This window comes from Dipteris shenzhenensis, chromosome 7, assembly GCF_047967505.1.
Source record: "Dipteris shenzhenensis isolate YYH24624 ecotype China chromosome 7, Dip_SZ_1.0, whole genome shotgun sequence".
NCBI classification, from domain to species: Eukaryota; Viridiplantae; Streptophyta; class Polypodiopsida; order Gleicheniales; family Dipteridaceae; genus Dipteris; species Dipteris shenzhenensis.
Genome location: NC_141602.1, coordinates 52,149,375 through 52,168,410, shown reverse-complemented (window position 1 = coordinate 52,168,410; position 19,036 = coordinate 52,149,375). Strand labels below are relative to the sequence as shown.

Sequence of the window (19,036 nt, the reverse complement as noted above, 5' to 3'; positions counted from 1 at the left end):
GAGCGCCCTCGTGAGAGTACTTGTTTCTTTTTCGACCGACATGCAAGGTGGGAGAGAGATGACGGATGAATGCAATGTGGTAGAAAGAATGCTACGTGAGATTCACAATGGAAGGGTGATACCCTTTCATTAATGTCCCTTGAGATCACTCAAGTTCCATCTTCCCATTTACACCTACCCTTAGCCTATGACCCATGCACCTACCATTCAATGCACTCTAATGCACCCTTTCCCTTTCCTATTGCCCCTAGGACCTAGACACGTGTGTGCACATCTTTATTAATAATCATTGGCCAATGTTACATAGTTTTGGCGGTACTATTTACACCGCTTGATCGATCATAAATACAAACATATAACCGCACCATCAAATTGGCGCCTAACAATAATAAAGTTCTAATGACTATTAATTAACTAAATAATCATTTCTCTTGTCATGACAGAGTACATGTTGCTCCTTTGGGTCCCATCTGATGGAGAAAGTGATCATGATGATCACTGCGCATGTTGTGTTGGAGCATGCCACTGCGCATGTGTTGGAGCATGGTGGAGAGAATAGAGCGTGAGGCAACAATCACATGATCAAGGCAAATGGGCACGAAGCACAAGCTCATGTCTCAACATGGATGCATGACCAACTCAGAGGTCTAGGAAACCAATGCACCAACATCCTGGAACTCATATGCTAGGCCTGATAAAAAGACCCATCAAAGCCAATACATGGCTCCCACAGTACATCCCCCTCCTGACTCCAGAACAAAATGGCAAGGAGTCAGACACGAAAAATAGAAAAGATTACATCATTTTAGGAGGACAATTACATCATTTTAGGAGAACAGAATGGCAAGGAGTCAAACACGAAAAATAGAAAAGATTACATCATTTTAGGAGGACAATCCAAGGCTGAGAACCTTTATTGACTCAATAACACTCAACAACCCTTCATTACATTCATTTTGGGGGTCAACCCCGGCAGAAGACCCAAATACCCAAAGGAAATAAAGGATAAAAGATCTCTCGAAATGAGAGATGTCCTCCGCACAGCTACTGCATACAAGTGTATGCACATCCAAAATCCGAGTGTCGATAAAGATCCCGGCATGAATGCCCTCGAAGAACGAGTCGATGAAGCCCATAGGAGCAACTGTGGGGAGCAATCACAGCATGACTCTCAAAATGTCGGACTGGACGCCAGCAATGTCGGATAGGATGCCTTAATTTGGGTCAGTCTTGCTTACTGTGGCAAAATTCCCAAATGAATGCACAAATGATAAGCAAATGTGTACAAATTTTGCAAAAGCCCCTATTTGAGCAGCTAATTCATCAATCTCAACAAATCTGTTGCGTTGCTTGATAGCTATCTCTGATAGCGAGATACATCTTTGAAAATCTGGCACAACATTTAGAAACACGATGACAACAGGTTGAAAGTCGGCATACATAAGCTGTATAGCTCCATCGCAAGTGCCAGCAAAATCAATCGACAGAACTTCAGATTAATGATGTCCAGCTAGTGTAGAAATCATGGAAAGAATAGTGGTGTATCTCTTGAAGTAGAAAGTGCCCCAACAGAAAACTCATTTTCGCTACTATGTTTCCCTTTCCTGTGTACTGCTTCACCATTAGATTGGATCGCCATGTTTTCTCGCCCCACTCACAATGCCAGGATTTCTTCCTTTGCACTCCAAGATACGAGTTACACAACCCGTCAACGTATCATCGCACCAACCTTTGTATTGAAGAGGTAAGCATCATATATGCAATCGACCTCCTTTCAATGCTCACAACACACCTTCCTAAACTCGATGATCTGCCCAATTTGTCGCATGAAGAGATACGTCAGAGCCTTCATCAAAATGCTGCTGCAGAAATATGATTCGGCTGACACTAGTATAGCAAGTGTCCACCAACAAACAGAGGCTGCGATTCTTCATGTATGGCTGTGTAATATCTTCTTCAACTCCAGCCGGGCGAGCAACTAAAACAAACAACTATATGGCGCAGCTAGTTCTCCCTCAATTAAAAATAACGTCTCCAGCGTACCACGTGCAAAAAGTAGGCACATACATCTTCAGAAGCCAATGATGTGTTCCTTCAGGAAAGAGCTGACAGTAGCATCGCTTCACAGGGGCGGCCTGAGCAGGGAAAAGCACACAGCAACGGATCGTGTAGAAGGTAGTAGTAGGAAGAAAATGCGATTGTGGCGCATATCATCCTCAGCCTTCAGCGTCCAAAGCTATAACAGTAGCGAGATAGGCAAAACTGGATCAGGACCACACAGGCTCTGATACCACTTGTTGGAGCATGGTGGAGAGAATAGAGCGTGAGGCAACAATCACATGATGGAGGCAGATGGGCACGAAGCACAATATGGAATGATTAATATGAAAGACGAGTACAAGTGCCATTTTATAGGCTGGCTGGCCTTGTCTTCTCACGCACCCTTTTTTTTTTTTTGGTAAATCCATGAGAGGTATATTATCAGCAAGATTTACATGAGGGTCTCAAAAAACAGAGAGCCTCAACAGGAAATCAAAGCAAAGAGAAACTATTTTCAGGCATGACTGAGGAAGATCTCCTTGATGGCAAGCATCATACATAGATTGCCGTAGGGAGAGTCTTCTCACACACTTTTTGGACCATATGGCAGGATCACAACATGAGATATTTTGGGAATCCGTTCTTGCAATCTTATGAATTGTCTTCTCACACACACCAAACACTAGGAGGTGGCACTAATTGCTCACCTACTAGACACATTCACACCCACACAACTGTAGGACACCCTAGGACTCTAGGACACCCTCACACTTGACTTCATGTTCTAACACGTTGTACTTATTCTTTGCACAAGACTTGGCATTCTTCGCCAATCCAATAAACTGAAAGGGACAAATTTATTGGTAGTCGAGGGGCTCACTCGAGCACAGCTGAGTCAAAAGGCAAGTGAGTTTGTAGGATCGCTTGAGAGAGAGAGAGTACAAATAGCAAAATGTAGCACAAGCCTTAGCCGTCACGTTAAACTTGGATTAGATAATCAAAAACAAAGGAGTACAAGGTACAAGTACCTAGACCTAGGACTAGGTGTCCTAGGTGTCACATAGGACTAAGTGTCCTATGTGGCCTAAAAGACACTAACACTATAAGTGTCTTTATTTATGCCTACAAGGCACATACCATGGCCTATAGGGCATCACTAGAACCACCAGAGGATGGCCTACAAACCCCCCTCCATGGGATGGGCTGAAGTACTATGGAAACGTCTCAGAATACCTAGTATTTTCTGGTCATGGTGGCACATGTTCATGCAAAAGGATATAGCTACCTATGAATGTACAAGGGATGTCAGATCATGTAACAAAGGGAACCAAGTGTAAAGCCTGTCGAAAGACTTCGAACTTGGGACGAGGAAGTGCCTTTGTAAACATATCTGCTATGTTGTCCTCTGTGGGAAGATAGGACAACTCTATGTCTCCTGCTGACAACCGCTCCCGAACATAATGATAGTGAACTTCAATATGCTTGGTACGCGCATGAAACACTGGGTTACGCGCAATGGCCAGGGCACTCTAGCTGTCAATGTAGACAATATTGGAGGATGTCTAAGATCTGTAAGTAACTGTCGAAGCCAAACACACTCTACTGTAGCGGTGAAAGCTCCCCTGTACTCAGCCTCACAGCTAGACGTGGCAACTGTTGGTTGCTTCTTGCTGAGCCAAGAGATACATGAATTGCCAAGCAAAAAACAATTGCCAGTATGTGACACTCTGATGTCGGAACATCCTACCCAGTCACTATCCGTGTAAGCATGCATGGTAAGTGAACCCTGATCACCATAGAAGAGGGCTAAATCCTGAGTGCCTCTGAGATATCTGAAGACTCTCTTCACTACCTGCCAATGCTGTGAACTGGGCATGTGCATGAATCTGTTGAGCTGAGATACTGCATACTGCAAGTCAGGTCTGGTGTGACATAAATAAATAAGGCATCCAACAGCCTGCTGATAAAGAGTGATATCGCATGGTGGGCTCCCATCATGAGCTGAGAATTTGAAGCCAGGGTCCACTGGAGTAGAGATTGGCTTGCAATCCTCAAACTGAAAACGATCAAGGAGTTGTCCAATATACTTGGACTGAGACATCATGATACCCCCCTCAACATGAGCAAACTGAATGCCCAAATAATAATGGAGCCATCCCATGTCTGACATGTCAAAAATCTTGCTGCAAATCAGCCTTGAAAGCTGCAATTTGCTCAGTATCTGGGCCCATGATGAGCATATCATCCACATATAAAATCAGCACTAAAAATTCAGATCCACTCCCACGAACATAAAGAGTGGGTTCTCTGGGACTATTCTGAAAACCAAGGGATAGTAAGTGTGCATGAATTTTGGCATACCATGCCCTGGGTGCCTGCTTCAAACCATAAAGGGCTTTTCTAAGCCAGCGTACCTTATCTTCAAAATTAACATCCTCAAAGCCAGGAGGTTGTGTGACATAGACATCTTCCTGCAGATCCCCATGAAGAAAAGCAGTTTTGATGTCAAACTGGTGCACTTGCCAATGATGATGGGCTGCAATGGCAATGACACATCTAATGGTTGTAATCCTAGATGTGGGAGCAAATGTCTCCTCAAAGTCAATGCCTTGTTGTTCAGCATACCCTTTTGCAACAAGACGGGCTTTGTATCGATCTATGCTGCCATCAGATTTCCTTTTTAATTTGTAGACCCACCGCGTTCCAATGGCATGCTTGCTGAGAAGGAGATCTACTAATTCCCATGTGTCATTTTTGGCAATAGATTGTAACTCAGCTCTCATTGCATCCATCCACTCTTTGCTGTCAAAAGCATCTTTATGGCACAGAGGCTCTTCATTGCAAGCTGTAGCAAGGAGTGCAAACTCAAGAAAGTGACCATGCTGCCTATTCCCTGATCTTGTCCGGGCAGCAAAAGGCTGATCTTGTTTCCTGTCCCTCAATGTATCAAGAAGCCATCTAGGAACTTGCCTTTGCTGTCTATTGACAGCTCTTTCTTCAATGATTGCATCATGAATAGTGGGATCATTTTGTGCCGGAAGAGAAACCTGCAAATCAGCATGAGGTTGTGGCTGATTATTGCTTAGTGGAGGGCCTGCAGGAGGCTCATGTTGCTGGTTAAAATCCTCTTCTGATGATGGCATAAGTAACCAAGATTCAAAGGCATCAAACATGTCAACATCTGGCTTTGCTTTGCAGTCCACAAGAGGAGAAGCTGAATGTTCAGCAAAGATTACATCTCTATTGACAATAATCTTCCCAGTATTTGGTTGATATAACCGATACCCTCAGCTCTCCTGGTTGTAACCAATAAATATGCATTTGATTGCCTTGTCATCAAGCTTATGTCTCAGCTGAGATGGTACATGAACATATGCAAGAGACCCAAAAACTCTCATGTGTGAAAGTGAAGGCTTCCTGCCTTTCCATGCTTCATAAGGTGTAACAGTCTTCAATGCCCGTATAGGTGATCTATTCAGCACATAGTTGGCACACATTACTGCATCAAGCCAAAATTTATTGGGCAAAGACTTGGCCTTAAGCATGCATCTGGCCATCTCCATTGTGGACCTGTTTTTCCTTCCAGAAACAAGATTCTGTTGAGGAGTGTAAGGAGTAGTGCATGAGTGAATAATGCCCCGTGAAGACAGAAATGCATCAAACTCCTTTGACATCTGTGTTGAGGGTGACAAGCTTGCATCCTGATTCATTCTCGACCATATTCAGCCATCTCTGAAAGCATAAGAAAACTTCATATTTGGCTTTTAAAGGATATACCCAGTAATATCTTGTGAAATCATCAATGAGAGTCATGAAATACTTATTACCCCCAATGGCATTTGTCCTCATTGGGCCACAGACATCACTGTGTACTAGCTGCAATTTCCTTTGTAAGCGTTTTGGACAATTCTTTTAAAAAGGAAACCGATGCATCTTACCCAAAAGACAACCCTCACACACATGTTTGGAAACTGTGAGTTTGAAGTACATCATTTGCCATCTGCTGTGAATGTAGCTTTGCAAGAGCTCTATAATTGAGATGACCCATTCTCTCATGCCAAAGATGAGTTTCAGCAAGCTGTGAATCTGAAATTGCAAATGCTTCAATAGAAAGTGCAGCTGAGTGATGATCAAGGTGATAAAGCCCCTTTTGCAAAGTGCCAGTGAGAACTATGGCATTGTCATCACGAAGATCATAAACTAGGCATCTGTAGCCATCAAAAATAATCTGAAACCTGAAGTGGCAATTGCTGAAATTGAAATCAAGTTGACTTCTATTCCAGGCACAAAAAGAACATTTGTCAGAGTAACAGGATGGCTTGAAATGGATGTGAGCTGCACATCTCCAATTCCTTTAACAGCATATGAAGCATTATTAGCACATGTGACAGTCCCCCCTTGAGGTGCATCAGCTAAAGAATGAAACAACTGTCTGCAAGATGTGACATGCTTGGAAGCACCACTATCAAAGTACCAGGACTGAGCATCATTAGCAATAAAAAATACATCAGCTTTGGAGGGATCAAATGAGCAATGGACAGCCCATGCCCAATCATCCTAAAGAGCATGTGCATGTGAAGCATCTTCTGGCTCATGGGATTCAATAGCATGTGAGGCATTAACTGTCAATCCTGCTTTCTTTTTCTCCGAAGCAATGCGCTTCCTGCATTCTGAAATGTCATGTCCAGGCTTGCGACAATAGTTGCATCTTTTCTTCTTTGACTTATCTACTATATTTTTAGATGCATGGGAGGAATTGCAGCTGCTATGCGCAGATTTTGGCTTGCCCATAGGCTTGGAAGCCTTGCCTCTTCCTGTCTGTTGTGAAGCAAATGCATGATCAGGAATAATGGCTTGTCTATTAGCTCTACTTTGCTCTTCCTGCAAAAGCAAAGTCACTAGTTGATCAAAAGAATAGTGGTCTGGATTACCCATGGCCACTAATCGAAGGGTTGTAGCAAACCCTTGATATGTATCTAGCAGTCCATTCAATGTGGTACTGACAAGCTGTGAATTTGGCACCACCTCATCAATGTTGGCAAGCTATTCCATGAGGTCCTTGACCTTTGTCAGGTATGCATCCATAGACTCACCTTCATTCATACTGACTTCCTATAATTGCCTTCTCAAATATGCAACACGAGCTTCATTGCGAATCTGATAGAGAGAAGCCAATTTATCCCAAGCATCCTTTGCTGTCCTGCAAGACCGAATGTGTGGAATAATGATTCTCTTGCATGATAAAGCAATGCATGAATGTGCATTTGCATCTCTTGCATCCCATCTTGACTGTTCTTGAGTTGGAAGAGCAGCAGCAGGAGTGCTAGAGGAAGAGGCATCAGGAGGAGTACCCCCTGCAGAAGGACCAACAGTAGAGGCAACCACTGTAGCATTGGCTGGCCTCAGATCAGCCCCGGAAACAATACTTTGCAACAAGAATATGTTTCATGAGATAAGACCACATCGGATAGTTGCTGCCATCCAACTTATCATCTTCACGAAGAACTCCAAATAAATCTTGATTGTTCCCAGCCATAGCAAATGTGATACCCTGAAAAAGACCTGAAAACCCAAAAGCCTCAAGGCTGTCATTGCAAAAAGCTGGCTGTCCAAAAATGACAACAAATATCTGCAATTTTTCAACCCAAATCAAAGGGCAAATGCAGATCTGATCCAAATGTGACTGTGGCAGGCAATGTTCACTGCAAAAACAGCAAATATGGCAAAAACCCCAAATTTAATGAGGGCAAATAGGCCAAAAAGAGGGCCAATGTAGAAAAGCCCCAAATTTTGTTGAGATTTTGCAAACGTGAGACAATGTATTGTAATCTAACCCAATGTCCTGCAAAAGTGACTCAATGTCCTACAAAAGTGACTCAATGTCCTGCAATCTGACCCAATGTACTGCAAACAAACAAGAAATTGCAGACCAAATCCCAAAGAAAATAGCCTCAAGGCTTGCAACTGCAAAATTAGGACTGCTGTCCACAAATTGTCTGCAAAAGTGCACCAAATCCCGGAGCAAGTACAACGTACAGTGTGGGTACTAAACTGATGTACGGAACAGTACGGATATCAGCACGGAATCCACTGTACGGCTGTACAGATGCAGGTACTACGTAGTACAATGTACGGAAGCGCAGTACGGACAGGTATGCTGACTGTACGGAATACATGTACGAAGAGCAATATAGTATCCTGTACGAACAGATACGTAGTGCAGGTACAGATCTATACAGCTGCTCAAGTACGTAGCTGTACGGTGTACGAAATGCATGTACCAAACTGTACGATGTACAGCGATGCAGATTCGAATATGTACGATTATACGACGAAGCAAGTACGACTGTATAACGACGCAAGTACGGAGCAGGCTGTGAGTACGGGATGTTCCATACGGCGAGTGTCCAATGTACGGACGTCTGATGTAGATTGTACGACGCAAGTGAGTACAGAAGCCACGGGTGGAGAACGTAAAGATTCTAAGGCAGGATCTATATGGACGTCCGTACATTCGTACGGACTGTACGGATGAAGGTATAGGGAGTAGATGCAAATCCGGGGGCAGAAGACGAGTCGAACATGGAACTGATACCACTGTAGGATCGCTTGAGAGAGAGAGAGTACAGATAGCAAAACGTAGCACAAGCCTTAGCCGTCACGTTAAACTTAGATTAGATAATCAAAAACAAAGGAGTACAAGGTACAAGTACCTAGACCTAGGACTAAGTGTCCTAGGTGTCACATAGGACTACTAAGTGTCCTATGTGGCCTAAAAGACACTAACACTATAAGTGTCTTTATTTATGCCTACAAGGCACATACCATGGCCTATAGGGCATCACTAGAACCACGAGAGGATGGCCTACAGAGTTATCCAAGGTCCAAGCAACCAAATAGGCTAGCTAATGGGCGTGATATGATGAGGGTGTGGCCCTCATCAACGTTCAAGTCAAAACCAAAAGACCCTCAGCCTTAAAACTGATGTATGGCCATTTATTGTGTTATTTCATATTACAATTTTATCATAACTCGGAGTCACTTTATGCACTCCTTAGGAGCTGCCTAGCACACTGCCTAAACAGATGTAAGCTTTTTGCTGTGACATAGAACTGTTGGTCTCCCATGGAGATTAATTGACTCTCCCTCAGCGTAGACCCTCCGCTCACAACTCCTGCTCATCTCATGTCTCCACGCCGCTCACCTCCCTGTTCACCCCTCCTGCGCACCCCTCCGCATGCCCCTCCACTCAACCCTCCCGCTCAGCCCTCCACTCAAATCTCCCGCTCATCTGGGCCTCCGCGGACCGGCCTCCACCCCTCCAACTCAAACCTCTGCTCAGCTCCTAGCAGCAGTCTCCTCCTCTAGCACAGCACTCCTTTGCAGCATCAGCCCCTCGCTTGATCTCTCCCACCCCGAGTTGGGCTGGAACCCTAGCCCAACCCCAGGGTCAGCTTCAGCTAGGGGGTGTGATCAGAACCATGGCCAATATGGAGTAGACATGCCCCTCGAAATCCCCTGGAACCTCGTCTCCAGCAAAGAAAATCCTACACTTGTTTTGTTTTGTTTTGAGAGCCGGCTTTGCTGTGTTGGGCTTGCACCCACCAGACATACACTCTACGGTTGCTGCCTCAACACCTTTCCATATGCAAAGACATGCCAATGGGAGGCCCTTAACCAGCCCACCGTTGGTTCTCAAGAGCAGATTTTCTATCTACAGCAAGAAGTACGAGAGCTAAGGTTACAGATGGCAGCTCTCGTATCCCAAATCCAAGATCTCAAAGGGCTCTGAAAGCAATCTGTAATCGCTCAAGTAAGGCAGACCTGCAAGGCCTCTCTTTCTTCCCCTCAATTAGTCTCTACATTCAAGGATCTTGTTCACACAGAAGTGCAAACAATCCAAAAGGAAGTGATTGTAGAGGTCGATACAAACTGACTTAGATTAAGGAGCACAAAGCCAAACGTAGCAATGCATTGAAGATCGCAATAGGTGGCCTTCCTGAAGCCCGTTCAACAAGGAGGATACATATAGTGAGACTCTAGCACACATCAAGCAGCCACCCCTAGCACTGAATGACCGAAAGAAGATGAACATCCACAACTAATATTCGCCACTCTAGAGGGCATGCCGTTATTACAATTAGCACATAGGATGTACTAATCAAGCTTCTTCACCAAGCTTACAAGCTGAAAGGGACCAATCTATGGATAGCCGAAGTGCTCACACGAGCTAACTGAACCAAAAGGCGATCAAATTAGCCAAGGTCAAGGCTGCTAGGAAGGATGGAATACCCTCGTCTTAAATCAGACTACAATGTAAGTATCTTATAATAATTCAAAGTCACTTTATGCACTCCTTGGGAGCCGCCTTATCCCCTTCCATTCCGGATGCATTAGCTGGCTTTGTGCCATCCCATACACCTATTGGTCTCCTATGGACATTAATAAACCCTCTCTCTGTTGGAAAGGTCACCTCCCCATCTGTAAGCCCCCAAATGAGGAGAGCATGGGGGAGGGAGACCTAGGGTAGGATGTGCCCCAAAAGAAGAGAGGCGGGTACCTGGCTGATCTGCAGGAGCATAAGGCGGAGCAGAGGACAGCAGTAGGGACCCAAGAGAAGAGACCACGGATGACATCAGCAACAGTACGGAATAGTACAGAGCTGAGGCGCACACGTGGCAGATCAGGAGAACATGGCAGGTCAGGAGCGCAGGTGTACGGGGCTGCATGGGGCCTGGTAGAGCAGCAAATGGGGCTGCCAGTGGGCAGTGGCATGCCTTATATAGGCTGGGCCCCTGCCTTGATTGGAGGGCCAAAAGCCCTAGAAGTGTGGGCCAAAAGGCCCTAGTTTTGTGAGCCCTTAAAGGGCTGTTTTGGGGCAGACTGGTCGGCCCAAACAGACCAGACAGTCGGCCCATTTAGGGCTGGCTGGTCGGTTAGTTCAAGGGGCCCTTGGGGCCTATAAAAGGAGAGGCTTGTGGCCTCATTTCTCATCCAGCATAGCCAGCAGTTCCAGGGCAGAAAGGAGCAGCAGGGAGCCTACTCTCTGGGCCTATCTACAGGAGGTGAGAGAATGCAACAAGTGCTGCAGACTTTGCCAGGAAGAGGCTGGACCTTGGCTGTCTTCTAGGGCAACAAGGTGCTGAGATCATCATACCTTCTGGAGCAGCCATTCACAAGCAGGTTGGAGCAGTGGAACAACGACCTGTGTGCTGCAGACAAAGCTTGGCAAGGGCTGCCCACCTAGGCTGATTCACAGGCAGTAAGGTGGAGAAGAACACACAGGATGGAAAGTCTACAGACGCTCGAGGTGGAGCACACGGGCTCGAGTCTAGAGATAGCCAGCAGATTGGAGAAGGACGTTGTGGTTAGATCAAAGGACCACACCATTGGTGGGACTCTGGATCTATCTATTTTGTATTGTGTCCATAGTTTTGGACGAAAATATATATTTTGGTGGTTTCTCTATCTGGTTGGTTCATTGTCTATTGATGAGTCTGCACACCTATTGTATGCGCATTAAGTTAAAGAAGTTTGTGATTCCACACCCACACCGCACACTGTGTGAGCTCCTGGGCATTACTATACGTCTTCCCATTTCTAACATGGTATCAGAGCCCAAGTAGGAGGCTCACAGGTGTGGGAGCTTGAAGGCAGGGACCTTGCTGAAGGACGACCCTGATTCAAAAGCTCTTGGGAATTGGCTTCCATGACTAGAGGATTGTGCCCTTGTGAGAAGGAGGGTGACTCAGGTTCAGCCAGGTGCGTTTAAAGTTCGCAGTCCAAGTTATCTGGAGATGTACTTTTGTTGCAGACCTTGCCAAAGGAAGGACGGGGTGAAACAGACCCTCAAAGCATGGTGCCTAGAATTATGAGGGGGACAATTGGAAGATCGTGGAGGCTGGGTTGCTCGAGTTCGAAGGCAGGAACGTGACTGAAGGAGGTGGTGCCAGGAGGTGCTACCAAAGATGGACCTGTGTACCAGGATGGTGTGCAAAAGCGGAACCGGACCTGGTGGAGCAGGAGCCACTAGATGAAAAGCCAGGAAAAGATTTTGACATCGAAAAGTTCCAGAGGACTACGTCCAGGGAGTTACTGGAGCATCTTCATCGACGTGTTGGCATTGGGCCGAGATGTGTCGGTGAGAGGGGGTGTTGGAAAGGTCACCTCCCCATCTGTAAGCCCCCAAATGAGGAGAGCATGGGGGAGGGAGACCTAGGGTAGGATGTGCCCCAAAAGAAGAGAGGCGGGTACCTGGCTGATCTGCAGGAGCATAAGGCGGAGCAGAGGACAGCAGTAGGGACCCAAGAGAAGAGACCACGGATGACATCAGCAACAGTACGGAATAGTACAGAGCTGAGGCGCACACGTGGCAGATCAGGAGAACAGGGTAAACAAGCGCTGACATGGCAGGTCAGGAGCACAGGTGTACGGGGCTGCATGGGGCCTGGTAGAGCAGCAAATGGGGCTGCCAGTGGGCAGTGGCATGCCTTATATAGGCTGGGCCCCTGCCTTGATTGGAGGGCCAAAAGCCCTAGAAGTGTGGGCCAAAAGGCCCTAGTTTTGTGAGCCCTTAAAGGGCTGTTTTGGGGCAGACTGGTCGGCCCAAACAGACCAGACAGTCGGCCCATTTAGGGCTGGCTGGTCGGTTAGTTCAAGGGGCCCTTGGGGCCTATAAAAGGAGAGGCTTGTGGCCTCATTTCTCATCCAGCATAGCCAGCAGTTCCAGGGCAGAAAGGAGCAGCAGGGAGCCTACTCTCTGGGCCTATCTACAGGAGGTGAGAGAATGCAACAAGTGCTGCAGACTTTGCCAGGAAGAGGCTGGACCTTGGCTGTCTTCTAGGGCAACAAGGTGCTGAGATCATCATACCTTCTGGAGCAGCCATTCACAAGCAGGTTGGAGCAGTGGAACAACGACCTGTGTGCTGCAGACAAAGCTTGGCAAGGGCTGCCCACCTAGGCTGATTCACAGGCAGTAAGGTGGAGAAGAACACACAGGATGGAAAGTCTACAGACGCTCGAGGTGGAGCACACGGGCTCGAGTCTAGAGATAGCCAGCAGATTGGAGAAGGACGTTGTGGTTAGATCAAAGGACCACACCATTGGTGGGACTCTGGATCTATCTATTTTGTATTGTGTCCATAGTTTTGGACGAAAATATATATTTTGGTGGTTTCTCTATCTGGTTGGTTCATTGTCTATTGATGAGTCTGCACACCTATTGTATGTGCATTAAGTTAAAGAAGTTTGTGATTCCACACCCACACCGCACACTGTGTGAGCTCCTGGGCATTACTATACGTCTTCCCATTTCTAACATGGTATCAGAGCCCAAGTAGGAGGCTCACAGGTGTGGGAGCTTGAAGGCAGGGACCTTGCTGAAGGACGACCCTGATTCAAAAGCTCTTGGGAATTGGCTTCCATGACTAGAGGATTGTGCCCTTGTGAGAAGGAGGGTGACTCAGGTTCAGCCAGGTGCGTTTAAAGTTCGCAGTCCAAGTTATCTGGAGATGTACTTTTGTTGCAGACCTTGCCAAAGGAAGGACGGGGTGAAACAGACCCTCAAAGCATGGTGCCTAGAATTATGAGGGGGACAATTGGAAGATCGTGGAGGCTGGGTTGCTCGAGTTCGAAGGCAAGAACGTGACTGAAGGAGGTGGTGCCAGGAGGTGCTACCAAAGATGGACCTGTGTACCAGGATGGTGTGCAAAAGCGGAACCGGACCTGGTGGAGCAGGAGCCACTAGATGAAAAGCCAGGAAAAGATTTTGACATCGAAAAGTTCCAGAGGACTACGTCCAGGGAGTTACTGGAGCATCTTCATCGACGTGTTGGCATTGGGCCGAGATGTGTCGGTGAGAGGGGGTGTTGGAAAGGTCACCTCCCCATCTGTAAGCCCCCAAATGAGGAGAGCGTGGGGGAGGGAGACTTAGGGCAGGATGTGCCCCAAAAGAAGAGAGGCGGGTACCTGGCTGATCTGCAGGAGCATAAGGCGAAGCAGAGGACAGCAGTAGGGACCCAAGAGAAGAGACCACGGATGACATCAGCAACAGTACGGAATAGTACAGAGATGAGGCACACACGTGGCAGATTAGGAGAACAGGGTAAACAAGCGCTGACATGGCAGGTCAGGAGCGCAGGTGTACGGGGCTGCATGTGGCCTGGTAGAGCAGCAAATGGGGCTGCCACTGGGCAGTGGCATGCCTTATATAGGCTGGACCCCTGCCTTGATTGGAGGGCCAAAAGCCCTAGAAGTGTGGACCAAAAGGCCCTAGTTTTGTGAGCCCTTAAAGGGCTGTTTTGGGGCAGACTGGTCGGCCCAAATAGACCAGCCAGTCGGCCCATTTAGGGCTGGCTGGTCGGTTAGTTCAAGGGGCCCTTGGGGCCTATAAAAGGAGAGGCTTGTGGCCTCATTTCTCATCCAGCATAGCCAGCAGTTCCAGGGCAGAAAGGAGCAGCAGGGAGCCTACTCTTTGGGCCTATCTACAGGAGGTGAGATAGTGCAACAAGTGCTGCAGACTTGCCAGGAAGAAGCTGGACCTTGGCTGTCTTCTAGGGCAACAAGGTGCTGAGATCATCATACCTTCTGGAGCAGCCATTCACAAGCAGGTTGGAGCAGTGGAACGACCTGTGTGCTGCAGACAAAGCTTGGCAAGGGCTGCCAACCTAGGCTGATTCACAGGCAGTAAGGTGGAGAAAAACACACTGGACGGAAAGTCTACAGACGCTGGAGGTGGAGCACACGGGCTCGAGTCTAGAGATAGCCAGCAGATTGGAGAAGGACGTTGTGGTTAGATCAAAGGACCACACCATTGGTGGGACTCTGGATCTATCTATTTTGTATTGTGTCCATAGTTTTGGACAGAAATATATATTTTGGTGGTTTCTCTATCTGGTTGGTTTATTGTCTATTGATGAGTCTGCACACCTATTGTATGCACATTAAGTTAAAGAAGTTTGTGATTCCACACCCACACCGCACACTGTGTGAGCTCCTGGGCATTACTATAAGTCTTCCGCTGCGTGTACCCTCTGTTGGGTCATTTCTAACATTCTCTCTCTCTCTCTCTCTCTCTCTCTCTCTCTCTCTCTCACACACACACACAAATGCGAGGAATCAAACACAGGAGAGAGCCACTATAAAAACGAGAGGGGCCTGATGAACCTCCTCCTCCTGTAACAAGGTATCGGGAATTTGCAACCCTCCCCCCCCACCAATGACGGGCTCCCATGGACATTAATAGACTCTCTCTCTCTCTCTCTCTCTCTCTCTCTCTCTCTCTCTCTATCTATCTCTATATATATATATATATATATATATCCTATTTTCCCCAGCTTTTTCCCTTCTTCTACAAAGACCTCGACATACACACATCTTTTGGATCATCAATTACATAGACCACCTTGGTCAATATTGTGAGAGTTTAGATATGGAAAAAGCTCAAAAACGTGGAGCTGAGCTAAATTGAGAATGCAAGAATGAGATACAAGAGGGCTATCAACATGACAAATCCGAAAACCCTAGGTGAGCCTAGGGTGACTTAAAAGTCACTCACCTACTAACTGTGATTAGGAGGGAAACCTTAGAAGGAAAACTGTCCCCAATCCTCCTAACTAACTGAATACATTGGCCACCACGTTCACTCACCAAATGAAAGTGAGCCCAAAGCTTTGCGGAAAGCTTCAAACTTTTCTCTGATTAGGGCCTTGGTGAAAAATTATGCAATATTTTGGACACTGGATCCTCTCCTACACAACGATAATGGATCTCAATGCCTTCCTTGCATGCATGAAACACAAGATCCCATGGGACTCTGACAATGGGAGTACATGGCTGCAATTCACCACGAAGATCTAAGATCAATCTTCTCAACCATACACATTTACTACCTCCCAAGGTGAAGATGTTGCTCCTGAACAAACCATGTTTGAGTGTAATAGATGGCGTCGGCAAGATGGGGACACAACCACAAGCTCAAGACCTTGTCTAGGATCTAGTCAGAAGGGGGATCGGGCACCACTATCAAAAATCATGTCGGTCTCGCCCTTTCAAAATCAGGCAAATCCAACCTCAGTTGAGCGATTAGGGGGGCAAACTAGAATGAAAAATCTCTTGAACCACCCGCGGGGGGTAAGACTGTGCTCCCAAAGGCACTTGAAGAAAGGTAGGGTTAGATTATCCTCTCCTAGGCACTTCTAGGATGGGACGACCTACACGAGCTCCCCATCTGTGAATGGGGTATCCAATGTCTATGCCTTGACAGACCACAGTACGGTGTGTGCCCACATGGACTCTTGGGCTGTGAGAACGTGTGGGGTCTCCTCCTTTGACTGAAACAGTGATCATCTACAAAATCTCACGAGGGACCAAGTGGATCTAGCCACCCTCATCACGTAGGCTCCGTTGAAGCGGGGTCCCTACAGATCATGGGCTAGTGGTTGGTCATCCTATCCCTCTACTGACCCAACATGCCCTGGAGGAGTGGTAACAAAACTCGGCTTTGTAGATCTTCGTGTCAAAGCACGCACTCTCACACCAATGTTCAAGCTACTGGGAGGCTAGGTCTTGCTCCTTCATTCTCTTTATCGAAGCCAAGTCACGCATCACGCAAATGCCGCCTCTCCAATGCCTATGACTGTAGCTCCTCGCTACTCCTTCGAATCACCATTGTTTCCCAACTAGTCTAGCCATCCTATGGGATTGCCGGCTATTGCTAGATCTTTGAAATGGCCTGATGAACCACCTTCTTTTGTAACAAGGTATCGCGACTCTGTACCCCCTTCATTGGGAGTCCGAGATGACGGGCTGCTCTAAGTCACTCCTATCGTAGACTGATCTAACACCATCCTCTTGTGGCTCCTCCTCTGTGCATCGCCCAGTCCACAACATAGAATTTCTTAAGGCACTCAAGTAGACCATCATGCCTCCTCTGGCCGAATGAGTAGCGAAGGCTGCCAAGATCTAGAGAACTCTGCCCCTTGCCAAGGATCTATGCCAGTGTGTCTCATCCTTGGGTGGAGGTCATATAATAAAAAGGCCCACGAGAAAATTCCCCTTTACATGATATCAATGGCTCGAAAGGCGTGCTTTCGAAGCAAGAGACATACATGTGAGGAGGCTCCCATTGCCGCCTCACCATTCCTAACAGCAACCTATTCTTTTGAGGATAACATATGACCACGTTGGGAGATAAGTGACACCTCTAATAATTGAACACTGATTATCACATTCACACATGTGAAGCCAAGCAATGTTGAAAGGGATCAAAACTTTTATGGACAAAGTTATGAACAAAACGCAGCAACCCCTTCCCCCCCCCCCCCAAAACACCCGTCCTTTTCTCACCCCCTTAAAAAAGGTACGAAGCAAGTATATGAGGCAAGAAGAAAACGATGATTGGCTTTCTATGAAGAAGGCCAAGTTCACACCTGCCTCTAAATGAAGACCTCTTGTATGCCTTCGCACATGGTTCCCCACATGCTCATGAAAAACAATTGAAGACTGGATGCGGCCAAAGGCAAACGACGTTACAGGTCCCCTGCTTTGAAAGTTTATGATAATAATGAAACATGTTTCCTTTTGAAGCGCATCGTTCCAAAAAGCCTACATCGACGCGAGGGAGGAACTCAGCAACTCGGACGTCGCGTCGACGCGTGAGTCGACAAAACCACGTTTCGTGATTTCCTTGAAGGACGTTGAGTAGTCCATGCAGAACGCCGTATAAAAAGAAGCAGTATTCAGAAGAAAGAGAGTTCCCCAAGTCCATCTTCGATCTCCCATTGTGGCGTTTTTCTTTATTGGAGAGGAATTGACTCACCCGTCTCCATTTACGCCCATGCAGCACCATCTTCCGAGAAACGCCATCCCCGCCCGTCGATCCTACGTGCCGAGGGGATTCACAATACTCTTGCTGCCCGTCTCTCACCAGGCGCGTGTACAAAACACGTCGATTTCGCACAGTCTATGACAACCGGCAACACGCAACTGAAAGAAACGGAAGAGATGACCTGATCAAAGATGCATGTTGGGCTACGGAAAATTTCGGAAAAGTGAGTGCGAAAGCAGAACCTAGAAAGAGGAGTGGGATCAGTTGCAGCTATATGACGAATACGTGGGGAAAGGGTGGAGGCGAAGAAGAGATCTACGATGAGCAACGCTGCAGGTGAGCAGAAGGACGAAAGAAGAGGGGTGGGAGGAAGACGACCAAAAAGTGGGAGAGTCAGCTGCACTTTTGAAAATTTGAGTCAAGCTGCTCACCCTCATGAGCTCACAGTTGCACGTTCACGTCTGCTCATGTGACACGAGTGGACTCTCTCTTTCTCTCTCCTCTCCTCTGCATCAGCGCGTCGGTTCACGCTCTCACTGGTCCATTTGGCCTCCGGTGCCAACAAACCCGATCCCTCAACGTGTCCAGGGATCCGTCTCAGCAACTCGGTGCCCAAGCGCGTGACCTCTGGTGCCTACTCCGATCCCTCGACGTGTCCAGGAATCCGTTTGAGAAACTGGGTTCCCAAGTCTAGCTACGCCCCTCTCTCTCTCTCTCTCTCTCTCTCTCTCTCTCTCTCTGGTGCAGGACATCTCTACATTTTGCCGACACTCACATCCTTCCTCACCTACTCAAGTCACTTTATTGATTGCATATGCTCTCTCTCTCTCTCTCTCTCTCTCATACTACCTCGAGGACATCTTGTCACCTAAGGTGCTTGACATGTTTCCACATAAGAAGGATTTATGTTCACATGGTGGAGATACCATGCAAGTACATCAAGTCGCTTTATCGGTTACGTATGAAGTGACTCTCTCTCTCTCTCTCTCTCTCTCTCTCTCTCTCTCTCTCTCTCTCTCCACATAGCTTTGGTGGATGCATGGCATAAGAGTTGATGCTCATCAATTTCCTGACAAGCCACCTTGCCATCAACTTCCTAACAAGAGACCTTTTTTAGTTGAAATTGCTCTCTCTCTCTCTCTCTCTCCTATTGCGATGTGCATTTTTCTC

At 47.0% G+C, this 19,036-nt stretch overlaps 1 protein-coding gene across 4 annotated transcripts in view; it reads right to left on the bottom strand.

Moving 5' to 3' along the window:
• The window catches only part of LOC147900482 (PTI1-like tyrosine-protein kinase At3g15890), a 57,655-nt gene extending 39,006 nt beyond the window's left edge, over nucleotides 1-18,649 (bottom strand). Inside the window, exons 1-2 of one of the 4 annotated variants that reach the window (XM_087376875.1) lie at nucleotides 18,301-18,649; nucleotides 17,858-18,026 (exon numbers count right to left, since the gene is read on the bottom strand). In XM_087376875.1, coding sequence (XP_087233001.1) covers nucleotides 17,858-17,904 — 47 coding nt within the window. In that variant the 5' untranslated portion in view covers nucleotides 17,905-18,026; nucleotides 18,301-18,649. Of the gene's footprint in view, nucleotides 1-17,857; nucleotides 18,272-18,300 lie in introns of those variants that run through there. The other 3 variants (XM_087376874.1, XM_087376876.1, XM_087376877.1) reach the window with 3 other exon arrangements.
• Between the last annotated feature and the right edge of the window lie 387 nt (nucleotides 18,650-19,036).